At 36.8% G+C, this 16592-nt stretch overlaps 1 protein-coding gene and 1 non-coding gene across 2 annotated transcripts; both read left to right on the forward strand.

The window, feature by feature from the left end:
- Positions 1-604: 604 nt before the first annotated feature.
- On the forward strand, positions 605-11562 carry Bap60 (Brahma-associated protein 60). The gene is made up of 10 exons (XM_071684626.1): positions 605-763; positions 1791-1978; positions 2363-2495; positions 3867-3965; positions 6047-6202; positions 7249-7392; positions 8245-8466; positions 9214-9381; positions 9726-9899; positions 11185-11562. The coding sequence occupies exons 1-10, from the start codon at positions 635-637 to the stop codon at positions 11353-11355; spliced, it is 1584 nt and encodes a 527-aa protein (XP_071540727.1). The 5' UTR covers positions 605-634; the 3' UTR covers positions 11356-11562.
- Positions 11563-16502: 4940 nt separating this feature from the next.
- Positions 16503-16584, forward strand: TRNAL-UAG (transfer RNA leucine (anticodon UAG)). Its single transcript has one exon. It is a non-coding gene; the product is annotated as a tRNA-Leu (tRNA).
- Positions 16585-16592: the final 8 nt, after the last annotated feature.

The following is a 16592-nucleotide window of genomic DNA, read 5'->3' on the forward strand; positions in this document are numbered from 1 at the left end:
TATATATATATATATATATATATATATATATATATATATATATATAAATGATTTGGAAAGTGCGTATGAATAACCTCCTAATTTGATAGAAATGAATATAACTGTATGAAGTAGGTTAAGGTTATCGTGCAGGCGCCACTTGCTCATATACATTACCTGTTTGTCCTGTACGGGGAGCGAGTTTTACCTTGAATTTGTATACGTTCTTTTCAGTAACCAAGTCCTGAGTCAACCTGTTCCATTCATCCACCAATCTTATTCTATAGAAGTACTCAGCCGAGATTCATGACATTGATTTTATTTATTAAAGAGAATAGATATGTCTTCATGATGCACATCATTTTACAAAGTCTGACTTCACTTAATGCAGAATTTGATTTTTTGCTCAGAATTAACGTTAGATAAACCGCATTGCATGAATTAAACCCAACGTTTTTCATGTTATTTTTCGTAAGGTGAGGTTATTTAGGTTTAAGTACATCCTTAGAAACGTATCTCTCTCTTTGAATAATGATAAACAACAGTATTAACGAAATTTTTGCGAAATTTGTCATTTACAAAAGTCAGGTGGCGGGCGAGAGTCGGGACACCGGGAGTCCGAACACTTTTGTTTACCAAACGATGGTTGGTGAAAATGGCGTCGCGTCCTCCGTATCCAGGGACACCTCCTCCTCCAGGAGCCCCTCCTGTCACACCCCAGCGGTATGCTGGGCCTCAGGGGGGGCAGGGCACATCACTAAGATACCCCCCACAAACTTACCCGGTAAGCAATGGTTGTTTGAGTTATAATTACCGTAGAAATCAGTCTCGTCATCGATGAACCCTCAGTAATGTTCAATCACCAGTTCTGTCCACATGATGTTTAAATGAGTTTTGGTGGGTTGAGGTGAGATTTCTTACGAGATAAGTTAAGTAGTAGCATTTAGATTTGATTTTGTATATCTTAGAGTATTCAGTAAGTAACAACAGTGAAACTTGTGACAGTCCATTCCTGGTTGATTTATACCTCATCAGAAGAATACATATGCAGTTTTTAGGACTGCTTCCCAGTTATGAAAACTGACATTTAAAGATTTTGAAAGTTTAGAACTTTATTAGCTATAGCTCGGTTTAGTATTAGTTTACAGTGGAAGACTAAAGACAGCATGATAGCAGGATTCTAAATAAAATTTTACTTTAGGGGCACCATGAAAATAACGTAAAAGATTTGGAAAAAATTGATATTGGTAGACTATTTTGTCTAAGTAGACGAAATTTAGACTAGTGCTGCGTGATTTGGGCATATATATTTCTTTTGAGTGCGGAGATAGAAGAAAGTGTGGGGTGAATTATTGGGTGACAACCTTTACTCTGCGACAGTAGTAAAGTAGTCTAATCATCACTCCAGGGGGAAATCTGCTAGTCGCATTGTTTTTAACTTTCCAGCTCGTGTATGATTCCGTTTCTTATCCAGAGATTTTATTAGAACCTAAGAGTACAGCTTGAAAAAATAAATGCATCACACACATTTGTACTTGTATCATTATAGAGAGAAGCCAGAATTATTCATTATATATATTGTAATCAGATATCAAGAAAAAAAACTCTTTTTCATTAGTTTGTATTTTGTTTAGTATTTTTTCATTTATGTACCTTAATGTATTTTTTATGAAGTTGGGAGCATAGGATCTTAGCTAATGTAAAGTGAATTATATATTTCTAATCAATGTCTGTAAATGAGTAAGTTGCTGCAAATTAGGAACTTTTGTAGTGACATCCTCTTGTCCTTAAATGACGTGATTTTTCATCAGATGAATGTACAGCGACCCCAGTATCCACCTGTTGGGATAGGGGGTCCTGCTGGAAGTCCAGCCCCTGGTATGCAGCGTCCTCCAGGTCCTCCAGGCCCACAGCAGTATAGTGGGGGTATGGTTCGCCCTCCTTCCATGGCCACAACTCCTGGCTCCAAACGTCCTGCTTCATCTAGCTCTTCCAAAAGGTGTGTGTGTACATGTTGCTATCGACAGTGACACTTGTTTATAAAATTAGCTCTTTCCTTGGGCAGCTGTGCCAGTAGGAAAGGCTACATATACAAGTATGGCTTGAGTCCCCACCTGGTAAAACACTGTACTGTATGGGAACTATAACTAGGATATTTTCGTGGTGCTAATTACAGTTGCATGTGACATAAGATTACTCCGTGTACCAGTGAAATGCTTCTTCAAATTCAAATAAGGGTGAGAAGAGGTAACCAGTACAAAAATGGCTAGAGTCCTTGGAAGTGACCTATAAGAAGTACAGCTAGGGTCTTTTGGGGATAAAGAGAGGATGCTTAGTCATTTAAATGTTGATCCGGTACCAAGTTTCACTTTTTATTCAACAGTGGGGGAGGTAGTGGTGGTGGCAGTGGTGGTGGTGGACCTACTCCCACTAGCCAAGGAGGGGTTCCATCAGATTATTCACATGGCAGCTCAAAAAAGAAGAAGAAGTTGGCTGAGAAAATCCTACCGCAAAAGGTATGTTGGTTATGTTTGTAATTATGAAAAATGCTTTTGTGTATAGGTTGAGCATTATCTTGTATTAGACTTGAGAGAAACTACAAGTATATTTAATTTAGACTGTACAGATTTTGTAAGTGTCTGCAAAAGGAAATAAGTGTGGTTTTTACGTGATTAAGACTTAGGCTAGTAAGGTTGAAATTTGCCTTTTGTATAGATTCTGGAATAGTGCTTGTAATGGAGGACTTATGGGAATAAACATATAATTGATAGTGCTTCAGGTGTAAGCAAGACATGACATAAACCACAATTGTAGGGTTAGTGAGAAAGTCTTAGGTGAATTCTTTGAGAGATAGGACAGCAAAACCATGGGGCAAGCAGCATTCTTTGAAACACTAAGGTGATCTGGGAACTCATGAGAAACACGTTCAGTCATGACAGAGGTTAGGGGACGTGTGTTTAAAGTATGAATTAATACTCGCTGTTTAGGCATTACATTTGCTGGTCATTGTGATGGAATAAACTTCAGTAGAAGAACACTGAGGAGTTGCCTGATTTCATACCAGTTAAAAAATCCATTTACATAATTTGTTTCTTGTGTGTTAGTGTGATATTAAAATTTCTGGTAGTTAAAAATTCACTTCCGGGGATGTATTGTACCATTGCACACGACATGGAGAAACCTTTGATGATAGTGTTATTCAAGAACCTAGTATATTTTGGCTGCAATTAAGGATGTGGAAAAAGTTGAAAGTGGTATGGATTGGTCATACTGAATGTTAGAACTATAAAAAAAAGTGAGAAAATCTTTGATTAGGGAAGTGCAAAAAATTATGGTGATATGGGTAGCTAATAAACCAAAACAAATGTCCCTATGTTCAAGTATGATCCATCCAAAATTCGTTGTTTAAATGATTTTTGTAAAATTTATGAGTGTGCTGTTTTTCTCCACAGTTAGGTGTTCATGGATTCATTTTACATCCATTTTCACAAAAATGCATATCCTTTGCATAGTGAGGAAAGGATGTATCAAGCAAAAGTTAGTTACGGAAGGTATCTAAAGTCACTTAAAAAAGAAATGGATTTAATGGCAGTTTATTGGCTAAACTTCACTTGTATTATAAGTGCATATTTTATGCTCATTGTAGGACTATGCCTATAAATGGTAACACCAAAAGTGTGAAATCACCTTTGGTGAGGCTGCATCTTTGTTAGTGCATAGAAGAGGGGTACATCATCTATGGGGAACTTCCCACCCAGTACTCCTGCCTGGAGCACATCCTTGAAGCTACAAGAGTCCATTAGATTTAAAGGGTCTTGGGAGATTTATTTGCTTGAGAAAGAGAGCATAGTTATTACATTGTTCAGAATTTTGTGACCTATTTCTAGGTACGGGACCTTGTTCCAGAGAGCCAAGCATACATGGACCTTCTTGCATTTGAACGCAAGCTTGATGCAACTATAATGAGGAAGAGGCTTGATATCCAGGTAAGGACATTTTTGTTTGTTTCTTTCAGTTCATGTGGTCTTTACTACTGTTGCACTGCTTAGCTTTAAATGGTTCTTCTTTCTCCTCTTCATTTTAATGATTGGAATGTGAGGCCTTAGTTGTTGCCGTTAAGGAAATGATTTGGAGCAGTTGGTCTTTTTTTTTTCTTTCAGAAAAAGAAAAGGTCTGACCTTGTATGGAGTTCTACTATCTAGAGTAGCTCTGTCTCCGTTTACTTTGAGTTGAATCTGAAGTAGTCTTATGCATTGACTCTCCCAGTCTGACTTCAGAACTTTAACTTTTTTATTCAGTGCCTTATTAAGTTGGTTCTCTTTTAGTGTGTTGTAGATACTTTGGTGTCTGCACTCAAGAGTTGCTTCTCATTTGCTCGGGTTTGTAGTACTTGATACGCTAAGGCACTGCATACCATTAAAATACTGTTTGACTTCGTGTGCAATATCTGTGGTACAGATCCATATTCAATTACCCATTCATGAGATACTTATGGTAGAACTCTAGAGTATCTCTGAAAACCTTTTCTTAATGTGTAGAGCATAATATATAATTTACTTAAGCCTGGTATCATTAGCATAACTAGATGAAATTATATATAATTTTCTTTGATGAGAAACCAAGATTCTCTCTCTACAATCCCTCCTCTTTATGCATGGCACAATATTCTTTGTAGCAACAACATTCAAACCACTCTATAACTGACCCCTCAAGTCCCAAAGAGATAAAAAGAAAAAATTACCTGTTTCACACTTCAGAAGCCCTTATGTAGTAAGTGGAATAAAGGCTGAAGTATAAGAAAGTTAGCATCATTCAGAGACTTTTGAGGCATTAAGAATGACAATGACAAGTTTATCGTATGTGAGTTTTGAGAAAGCAAGCATCAAAGTCTTAAGAAGGCAAATAGCTGTAACATTTAGCCAGGAGCATACGGTAGAATTTGTAGGAGGGAATATTAGGTAGAAGTAGTCAGTAGGAATGTTAGGTACAAGCCTTTGTTAACACCGTGCTAGAGTTGCCTCCTGCTAGTGGCCCATTGAGGTTCAGGCAGTAAAGGCTAAGAAGCAAGTAATGGAGACTCTATTGCCATGGTCACCTCCTTCAGGGAGTTCCGAACAGGCATCATAGATATAGATAGATTGATGTATGAATAGATATAATTTACAGGATTATTCTTCTTTTATATGTTAGGTGTTTTGAACTAATAGTTTTGAAGTAACACTCCTAGAAGAATTGTTCATGGGTCAAGCATTGTTGACAGCAGCACTTGGTGAACTAGCAGGAACTTTCAGTGTTCAAATCTTTTGTTTAGTTGACTCTTTCGTTTAGTAGATTTTTGTTTGTTGGATTCTCTACCATTAATATTACAGTATGACAGCTGTGCATCTTCCCTGATGCCATGATTTTGGCCTTCTTATTCCCAAAAAGCAGCTCTTTTGCACAAAAGACCTTTTTTTTATGATTCACGATTTTGATGACTCACTAATGCCAGAATGTCTTCCAACAGATACAACATCTTCAACACATGCAACGCAATCTAGGAATTCTACTTTTTGCTCTAAAGACATCACTCTCCATTTCCTTTGGGGTAGTGCCACTCACCACCATATTTTGCATAAAGGCCATGTCTAAGTGCAAAAAGCATCAAAAAAGTTAGATATCAAAAGTTTAAACTTTATTGAGATTATTTGTGGACTTCTCACATGGCAAGAGTCACAGTAAGATATAATGACACAGGCAAAGCACAGGTGACATTGGTATGAGTTACGTGGTTATCTCACTTGCGCATTGCTGTTTGCATTTTCCAGTCACCAGTTTGCTGCTTCCCATTAGGGTTGGTCAGATGAAGCCTGTAGCCACTGCAATATTCATTCTCACCTGGCTGGCTGAAAAAACACTAAAGGTAGTCAAACATTTATTCTAGGGCCAGTGAATTTGTGTACATTGATTTAAGCATACTTAAAACTGCAGTTGATAACACTGCATCAAGCAAAGGAGCACCATATGTATGTTTTTCATTTGGTCATTAGTATACTGTAGTCTGATTGGAATTTTTTTCATGTTGCAGGAAGCTTTAAAGCGACCAATGAAAGTGAAGAAGAAGTTAAGGATTTTCATATCTAACACATTTTACCCTGCCCGTGCTGAGGGAGGTGAAGGTGATGAGGCTTCTGTTGCATCATGGGAACTTAGAGTGGAAGGTCGTCTTTTAGAAGACCACAAGGTATTTTAAATCATATTCATTATATCAGTTCTATGGTTGTGTAAGATTAGTGAAAAATGAATTGTATTAGGTGAAAGTTGGATAAGAGAATTCAAGAATGATCAAAGTTTTGGTGATTTATGTGCTTCCATTTATGCCAATTCATCAGTTTAGGTCACAATAACTCTAATTTTCAATCAGGTAACATCATATGCTGCTGATGCATGAGTGCCTCAGTATCCCAGAAAACTAGATCATAACAATATTACAGTTCTTTTCATCCATTGCTAATAGGATAGCCTTATCAGACTCACATTGTAGCCACTTACAGGTGGAGTCCTGTGACACCACCGAAAAGATATGTGTACCCGTATAACATGAAGCAAGTACTGTAATCATGTTATTTTGTAAGTGGACCAAGTAAGATTACCATTACACCTCTGTCCAGCATATTCCATCCCTCTCTTGTTGACTTGTTATTAGTGTTAGAATTTAAAGATATCACTTGTGAATTCAGCACAAAGGAATCAGTCAGGACTGTAATTCACATTTTCATTAATCTTGTGGAACATAGTTGATTTGTTTCTCTCACTTTTATTATTAAAGTTTTGAAAAGGGAGATTGTAAGAGGCCACACAGTATGTGCTTCTAATGTCTTGTATACACGTCATTCATCCCATGTGATTGAGGCTAAATTTAGAAATGTGATGATATGCAGTTAGAGCATCTCATTAGGTACTGTTGATTCTTCTTGGATCACTACTTTGCCATGAAGATTGATGAAATGCACCCATCATAAAGAAAGAGAGGAGTGAGTGACTTTTAAAACAGATGTAGGTGGAATGTAGATATGCATGGGTACAGAAGGACTTATGGGAGAAGAAGGGGTAGGTGTTTGAAGCGTCATCATGAAGCAAGTAAAATTTTTTGTTTTTGTATGAATACATTTTACTTGAGGATTTGCTATTAAAGTTGGCAAGGTATGAATTAGCTTTACTGAGGATTGTACAATATTAGTTATTCCTTTCAAATTTTGTCAGTTTTATAATTCTGAGCTCTTTTCACAGAATGATCCCAGTAAGCTGAAACGCAAGTTCTCCTCGTTCTTCAAATCTTTGGTAATTGAGTTGGATAAAGATCTTTATGGCCCAGACAACCACCTTGTTGAGTGGCATCGAACAGCCACCACCCAGGAAACTGATGGCTTTCAGGTATTTTTCATATACCATAGATTATTTACACAAAAGCTCACCCTGATCATATTTAGGATAGTAAGGGAAGGGGTGAAAAACAAAATTGTTGTAAAACAGAAAATGTTTTGAACTAATTTACTCTTTATTTAAGGGCTTCTTGTTAGTTTAATGAAACTCATCTTTAATGCTGTTTTCTTTATATGCATGGACATTTTCCATTCAGTTTGGAGCCACATGAGCATTTCCTTGTAATTTTTGCTTTTGAATATGTGAATGAGATTATGAATTCTTCGTCAGTGTTTATATATACTCATACGTTAAGAAAATCATCTATCTGTTAATATCTTTGATGCCTTTTCCCTCTGGGAACTCCCATCAAGGGGATGACCATGGCAAAAGTCTCCACTAATCTTTGTCCCTATGTGCCTCTCTTGCATACACCATTCCATCATTCTTCCCCCATTTCTGTTCCTCCTGTACTCTTCCACTCTATATCCCCATGTTACAAATGGTCTTCCTCTCACACTGACTCCTTTAATTGTACTATCGTACAGTCTCCTTGTAACCTCCCAGTTTCGCATTCTTTCCACATGCCCAAACCACTGCAAAGTATTGTTTCACCCACTCTGCCACTCCACAATTCATTCCCTTCTTATTCCCTGCAGTATCAAATCTCTTTCACCCCTTCATTCCATCTAGTCATACCCCATGTTCCTGTCAGATAACTCATATCCAAAGCTTGAATTCTTAACCTCTGAAACATCAAAGAAAGTGAATTTGTTTTGGTTGTAGTGATTTCTCATTTTTTATAGTATACTTCTGTTTGAATTTTTTTTGTGGTTATATGTAATCAATGTTCCCTCTTTATAGGTAAAACGTCCTGGAGATAAGAATGTTCGATGTACCATTCTTCTTTTGCTGGATTATCAACCACATCAGTTCAAGTTGGATCCACGTTTGGCTCGCCTCTTGGGAGTGCACACACAAACACGTCCAGTTATAATTACAGCACTTTGGCAGTACATAAAAACACACAAGTTGCAAGATGGTCATGAAAGGGAATATATCAATTGTGACAAGTACTTGGAACAGGTAAATCCAGTCTCTGATCCATCTTATGATAAATTTTCTCTTTCATCACTTCAGTTAGCTTGAAAGGTGTGTGGATGTGCATCTGCAGAAAACTGGTGATTTTAGGGGTACTGAGGAGAGCACATTTTTTTTCCTGCACTTATTAGGCAGTGGAAGAGACCTCTGTGTGCTACTGATGTTAACATAAATCAGGAGGATCTTTAAACAGGCAAGAAAAGTTAAAACCATATAATGTTGGATGCCATCCTGTAAGAAAACTTTGTATGATGTTGGCCACTGTTTGAGGGCCATACACCTAAGGTGACATCGAAAACCCTCATAAGGAACTACCCACTCTCCTCCCTTCCTACATGCACAAGTGCTTTGATTACATGATAGAAATGCCACTTTTAATTACTCTCCATTTACAAGGTCCCACTGTCAGCCATATCATTATATACTTCCTTCAGATCCACAAATACCATAATAGTTTCCATTCTTCAAGTGTTTTTCACGCAAATCTTTCAAAGCAAATGCATAGTCTACACATCCTCTATCATTTCACCAGTCATATTGCTACTACCCAAGCAGGTTTTGTGATTGCCACCACCCCCTCTGTCACCACTTTGTCATATACCTTACCAGATATGCTCAGCCAGACTCATACCTCTGTAATTAAAACGTTCACCCCCAACCCTATATACAGTATAAGGGCACAGTACACTGTCTTGGATGTCATAATATATTTTTGTAACAAATATTTTTCAGATTTTTGGTGTTCCTCGTATGAAGTTTGCAGAGATCCCTGGGCGATTGAACCAACTTCTGTTTCCACCAGATCCCATCATTATCAATCACACCATATCAGTTGAAGGAGCAGACCAGAAGAAAACTTCTTGTTATGATATTGATGTAGAAGTAGATGATAATCTCAAGGTAGAAATCTTCATTAGTATGATATTTGTGTATTTTGTTATCCTGCCTGCCAGTTTTTCAATTCATTAGTGAAATTTTTTCTGTACGATGGGATTTCCAACCGTATCCTACCATGTAAGGGTTAGGATACCACTGAATCATGATGCACATTGAAATTTGTTAATAATATTATAGCCAGTAAGTAGTTGTGTTCAAATAATTGAATTTACACCTTTATGGAATATTTTACAAAGCATTATTCATGCCTCTTATTGTTTATATTCTACAGTATTTAGACATCAGGTGCAAACCTCATTATACTGTGATGTTCATCAAGAATTAATTTAATGTTTCTGCCCAAACAGACTCAGATGAATAATTTCCTGCTGAGCACTAATTCACAGCAAGACATTCAGACATTAGATACCAAGATTCATGAAACTGTAGAAACCATCAACTCCCTCAAGACTAATCGTGAATTTTATCTATCCTTTGCCAAAGATCCACAGCAATTTATACAGAAATGGCTTATTTCCCAGGTAAGTTGTTCAGAGGTCATTAACTGTATTTTTGTGAAGGCATGGCATGTAAGTATTGGCAAATACTGATTTGTGTTTTATGCAGGAAATAATGGTAATGTAGATGAATTTTAGAATGCTTACAATGAAATACATATGAAGTACTACAAAAGAGGAGAATAAAGACAGTAAGATCACTGTGGAATAGAAATTTGAATATTGTTTTAATAAAAAAGTTTGACAAATGTGGCTCAAATCAGCTCCATGAAATAATTGTTGATTTTCATGTCCATAATATGTGATTTTAACCAAATCTTTCTTGTTAGGCTGTCTGTCTTTCTCTTATGATTAAATCCAATCTTATTTTATGGGGTAGATAGGGTACAAAAACCTTAGTCAATCTCAAACAAATCCTAAACCCATACCCAGTGTGTTTAAGTTAAACATGGATTTTGACACTCATGGAAATAGACTTATACAGAAATTGGCCCTGTTTTCAGTATATCCCAAGGCCCATCATACTCACAATCCTTCAACTATAAGAAATTCATTGATCACATAATACTCATTTACCCTGCCATGTTTGCACATAGACGCACACATTTCATTGCAACACTTTATGACCTGTGGTCCCGACCACCTGATGTGATCTGCTTTCTGAATTCAAGGAGCCACATAAGGATAGAGGAGACTGCTGGGGCAGAAAAGTATTCCCTGTGTTTCGTAGAAGGCGACTAAAAGGGAAGGGAGTGGGGGCTGGAAATCCTCCCCTCGTTTTTTTAATTTTCCAAAAGAAGGAACAGAGAAAGGGGCCAAGGGAGGACTTTCCCTCAAAGGCTCACTCCTTTGTTTTTAACGCTACCTCGCTAATGTGGGAAATGGCAAATAGTATGAAATATGAAAAGATGAAAATATTTATATTATTATACTTTGTCGCCGTCTCCCACGTTAGTAAGGTAGCACAGGGAAACAGATGAAAGAATGGCGCAACCCACTCAAATACACATGTATATACATACACGTCCACAAGCATTATACTAGAGACTGAGTGTGAACGAATATGGCCTTTGTTGTCTTTTCCTAGCGCTACCTTGCGTGCATGTGGGGGAAGGGGGTTGTCATTTTATGTGTGGTGTCGTGGCAACGGGAATGAATAAAGGCAGCAAGTATGAATTTATTTCGATGTTCCTGCTTGGAATACAAATTCTCTGAAAGTTGTCCTGGGTTTTTATGGTATTAACAATAATATAAAACTTCTAAATCTCTTATCATTCTTTCATACACACATTTACTAATTTGCTTTCAGAATCGTGACTTAAAGTCCACAACAGATGTTGTTGGAACTCCAGAAGAGGAAAGGAGAGCTCAGTACTACTACCAGCCTTGGACACATGAGGCAGTCAACCGCTACTTCTACTCAAAGATTCAGCAGAAACGAGCTGAACTGGAACAAGCATTAGGAATAAGGAATAATTGAATGTATCATGAATCTTGCCACTGATAGTCCTTTTTTTTTTTTTTTTTTTACCTCGAGGTCCTCCAGATTTTCTCATAAATGGATGCAGTAGCTGGCATAAATGTCCATATTAGTTTGGGAATTTACTGAGCTTAGACAGTCATTAAAGTTATATATAAATACATAAACATAAGGGAAATTCCTCTTAATAAAGATTTCTTAATATTTTTCTGATTCTTTTCCCATGATGCCTTTGACTGGTATTGTCATATATGGAGAAACTTTTTCTACTTTGAATTATTATAATGACTTTTTAAGAGACAGTATGATTATACAAAAGGGGCATTTTCAGCTTGCCAAATTTCATATGCAGTCTTTAGAAAAGTCTGTAACTTTACATATTCTTTTTATGTGAAACACTTCCTGAGTTATCTCCATTTGTGGTGGTGTTCACATGCTCACCTTATAAAACTTTTTTTTTTTTTCTGAAGCTTATATACTCTCGTGAGACCAGGAATTATGTTCATACTACGAAAAATACCATGATTGTTATTGTTGCTATTATGACAGCCATATTGTCAGGGAATAACCAATGTTAATTCTACACCCAGTTAGAAGAGCAACCCAGACATGTGAATGTGAAAATTGGATCAAGAAACAGGATGATTTACAATTAAGATGATAAACAGAAGCAAACAAGAATACATGTAGGACCAAATGATCAGAGATGGAAAATGTAGCAGAAAGTACTCAGATAGCCAACCTGCACTAGATGTAAAGGTAAAAATGTGCTAGCCAAGACCATTTTTAACCCTGCTCCAGATATATAGGTAATATTGAGGTAAGCCAAGACCACTTTTTAAAAAAAAAAAAAAAGTAGTGGGAATAGTGACAAGAATAGTCTAGCAAACATGCATCAAGAGATACCCAATGACAGACATGCAAGTTAAAAAACATTTTTTAAAGCTATGGAAATTACCCCAATATATAAAGCTAATAACTGGGAACAGTTAACAAAAATTAAATCCTTTCACCTTTCCAGTAAGAAATTATATTTTTGGCTGCTAGGAAAAATATATATATATATATATATATATATATATATATATATATATATATAATACCCATTCACAGTTAAAAATTGTTTACCGTAATTGCTAATCCTAAATATGCAAGTTTACGTTTCACTTTTTTGTTTACTTTAAATCTTGGTGCAGAAAACTATCAAAACATCACCTGGATTGCTCACTTCTAAACACTTGCGACGTAGGTACTATTGTTAATGGTAGGCACCACAATCATAGGTTTACAACTACTTACTATAATAATCACTAGATGGTTAATGAGAATCCGAGCTAGCTCCAGAGCCCACAGTGATTCGTACAATATCTTAATTTTAAATAGTTAGCCATAGGGCCACTAGGTGGCTTTTGAGAAAGAGACAGCCATACTGGTGCTGGATTACAGTTTATTATTCATTATAGTGATATCAAACATATGAACCGATTTCTCAGTTAATTACATGATCTTCCAATGAGTTCAGTATTAATCACAGCATTCGCACTTGAAAAGTCGGTATTAGAGTAAACTGAAAAGGGCAGGAAATCCACCTGTTGACAAGTTTTGTGATGCATCAGCAGGGTTTTCAGTTTTCATATTTTGGGTATCAGTGGGATTACTGAACACTTGAAGAATAAACGAAGCGGCTTCATAGGTAAGTGCTATTCATATTTGCTAATTACCTACCGTAATTAGGTGTAAAATAGAACAGCGTCTTGAAAATCTTTCCCCAACATCAGAGTAGGTAAGTCCAATTATTGTGACACGTTCATGTGGTAGTAACCATTTCATTAATGGACGATGAGCATCAGCCTGCATTGAAAATCAAGATGAATAGAGATTCAAAAGATAAGTATTGTTTATTACCAGGAAGAGAGATATGTTTTGAGGTAGTAAAGGGCGAATAAAACCTTACCTAAACATACTTAACATTTACTATTTGTGTTTTCACCATATATTAACTATTGAATTAATATATTCTTCAGTTTCTCAGATACGTAATTTTGGTAAACTCATAATTTGTATGAAAGCAGATTGTCTACCCCTTTTGATAACCAGAATAACAATAAAAACCTGGAAATTATCAGCGCGAAAATTGATACACTGGTGCCCCTAAACTTTATTTTACCCAATCTGCGGTGACGGCTGGGGCATAATGCAGGGTATATCAAGTTTAAATCTTAAAAAGAATAATGTAAATAGCGTTGAACTATAGTACGGTTTTACGATTAATTTTTAACGAATTACTGTTATTAGGTTTACAATAGCATTAATGAAGGATAATCTTAATTTCTTCTTTATTTCATAATTTCCCCAGGCCCCATTTCCAAGAGCCCCTGCAACTAGCATGGAAATGATGGATTCCCTCGGATTCAGTTCTCTGATTATGCTGTACACCGAGTGATACAAAGGCATCAGAGGTGACCTTACTTGCTGTGTAAACTAGAGCAAGCAGAGTCCAGTGACACTAAAGATGATTTCAGCTAAGGACAGGGTAAGACAGAGTTATAGTTTGGTACGATGAAATCCTTACAGTTTGTAGAGTGCAAATAAGGTGCGGCATTTTAGGTGTGGTACCTCTAACTCCATTGATATTGAGTTCGGGCAAAGTGGGCAGGGTCTTGAAGTAGAGGGATGTTGTGGGGTAAAAATTTATCAAAATGAACAGTTGAGATTTTAAGTAAATTATTGATAAAACTTTTTCCAATCTAGCTAATAGTGAAGGAACAGGAAGGACGCCTAAGAGGTTCCCAACGTCATTTCTTATTGCCCTTGCGTAGTGCAGACGGCTTAACAGAAATACATTCACCTTGCGATTGTTCGAATTCTTGAATTTTATGTGGTCGATATACAAATTTTCATGAAGCGAGTGAAAATGCCTATTTTACCCTTTATTATTTTATGCATTTCACTGAAATCCGCTGTGCTTCGTAATGTTTGATTCCAACAAATCCGAGGTTTGCAAATGTATTGGGTGAGACATTACTATGTATATTTGAAGATTCATTTAATGCGGTCCCACACAGGTTTAGAGTCATATAGACACGTGAATATACTATGTACCTTACATAACAAACAAATTATGGCGCACTTAAGTGGAGTACGTTTCGATAATGAATTTTCACTCGTAGGTATTTGCTTTGTCAAAATGGGCAGGTTATCTTTGAGCTCATACGTACTTCTGTATTACTTACCATTAAACTCCACGTTTTTCCATTTCATAACCTTACTATTAACGATTTATTTCATTGAAAGATTGGATGTTAAATAAAAAAGTCACACTCCTAAATCATTCTATACAGGCACAATACCAATGCCTTAAGAGTGGAACGCGCATATTTACTGAGAAAACTTGCGTCCGTATTATTTGATATTACCAAGTTTCACTGCAGACTCTCCATACCTTGGCTAAAAATCTTTAATTGTTATTCATCGTAGTTGTTACTGTACTTGTTGCAGCACGTGCAATGGCAGTTTGAGTTATATGCAAAAAAAAAAAAAAGGAATAATAGCTTCGGACTATTTAATATCCCTCTTAAAATTAGTAAACGTGATCAGTGCAGAATATATATATATATATATATATATATATATATATATATATATATATATATATATATATATATATATATATATATATATATATATGAGGGAAAGAGAAGACAAAGGAGTAGGAGGAGGATTGGCCATCTTCATGAAAGACAACCATAAGTTACAGGAAATAGTGGCACATTCAAATGATACAATTGATACATGGGAGAGAGACTGCGAAAGGAATGCATACTGAGCGACAATATATAACTGGAACACGTATGTAATGTTACTGAGTAACGATTGCAAGTGAATGATAATACATGTACCATCCTGTAAAGTACCACAGAAGATAATCAAGAAGCAAATGGACGTCTTCATATAGAGGAGAAACTACCAAAGAGGCAATAACGGTTTTAGGGAAAGGAGATGTATATGGAAGAGGGGGGTCATTTACAGAGAAAAGAGAAGGCTAGGTAGATTGTCGTTATCTCGACTGCCGGAAACATTTGACGCTCTACCACAGGAGGTTCGTAAATAAGCTGGGTGTTCGGTTAGAAATTAGCGAACATTATTTTAGCAGAAAAGAGCGAGGATATTGTCAGAATCCTTCTAGAAATGGGTTGAAGTCAACAGTGGAATGTTATAGGGTTCTCTGCGTGAATGACTTGCCAGAAGGATTGGAGCCTATGTTTGCGGATGATGCCAGGATGATTCCATCAGGAATTTAAACGTGGAGGATTTTATCAGCTACAAGTGGACCTAGACGAACGCGCCAATGTTTGAAATTCAACCCGCGTAAACGTAGAATATTAATGGAACGCTGCGAAATAAGGTCTTGATATAAATTTTACTTGAGAGATAAGCTGCAGGGATCTGTGTTTGAGGGACTTGGAAGTCGACATTGTTCCTAAACCGTTGCCAGAATCTCATCTTGGGGAAGAGTAAAGGAGACAAACCATGCTTGCAGATGCTGAAATAGCAATGAAATCTGTATACAGTTCACATCATCCTGCGATAGGACAAAACCTGGTCACCGTCGCACTGAAAGAAGCACAAAGAAACATTAGAGAACGTCCAAACGAGAGCACCAAAGATGATACCAGAATTAAGAGAGCTGTGTTATATGGAAGGGTTTAGAGGCCTAAAATTTATTCCCCATGGAAGAGAGAAGAGTAAGGGGTGACATTATCACAACCTTTGATATTGTGAAGCAGTGTGATGACGGAGACAACAAATGGTTCATCGAAAATTACAGGGATAGAACAACAAGAGCACGTAACTTGAAACAAAGCAAGAAACTTGTTAAAAAAAAGACGCAAAGAGATGCTTTCACAGCATATAAGTACTGGACGAATAGGAAACCGTGTATATGTTTGAAAACCGTATGATATATGAGAAAGTTTAAGAGACCGGTTACCGCGAGAGTAGAACCAGCATCCCAAACAGGACAGAAAGTTAATACACAGACCAACAAACAGACAGATACTCATTGTAATGTAAATAAGGTAGCATAGTTGAGCGGTTGGTTATTATTTCACAAAGCGAGAAACAGACACACTCCTCAATATAAATATGGTAGCGTGGCCGAGCGGTCTAAGGCGCTGGATTTAGGCTCCAGTCTCTGAGGAGGCGTGGGTTCGAATCCCACCGCTGCCAGATAGTTT

Source organism: Panulirus ornatus, chromosome 38 (genome assembly GCF_036320965.1).
Source record: "Panulirus ornatus isolate Po-2019 chromosome 38, ASM3632096v1, whole genome shotgun sequence".
In the NCBI taxonomy this organism is placed as follows: domain Eukaryota; kingdom Metazoa; phylum Arthropoda; class Malacostraca; order Decapoda; family Palinuridae; genus Panulirus; species Panulirus ornatus.

Bases quoted from the DNA above. Each gene is read 5' to 3' on its own strand.
- Bap60 (XM_071684626.1), top strand. From the start codon at position 635: ATGGCGTCGCGTCCTCCGTATCCAGGGACACCTCCTCCTCCAGGAGCC. The intron at 2,496-3,866 runs GTATGTTGGTTA...ACCTATTTCTAG, and splicing joins AGAAAATCCTACCGCAAAAG to GTACGGGACCTTGTTCCAGA. The intron at 8,467-9,213 runs GTAAATCCAGTC...AATATTTTTCAG, and splicing joins GTGACAAGTACTTGGAACAG to ATTTTTGGTGTTCCTCGTAT.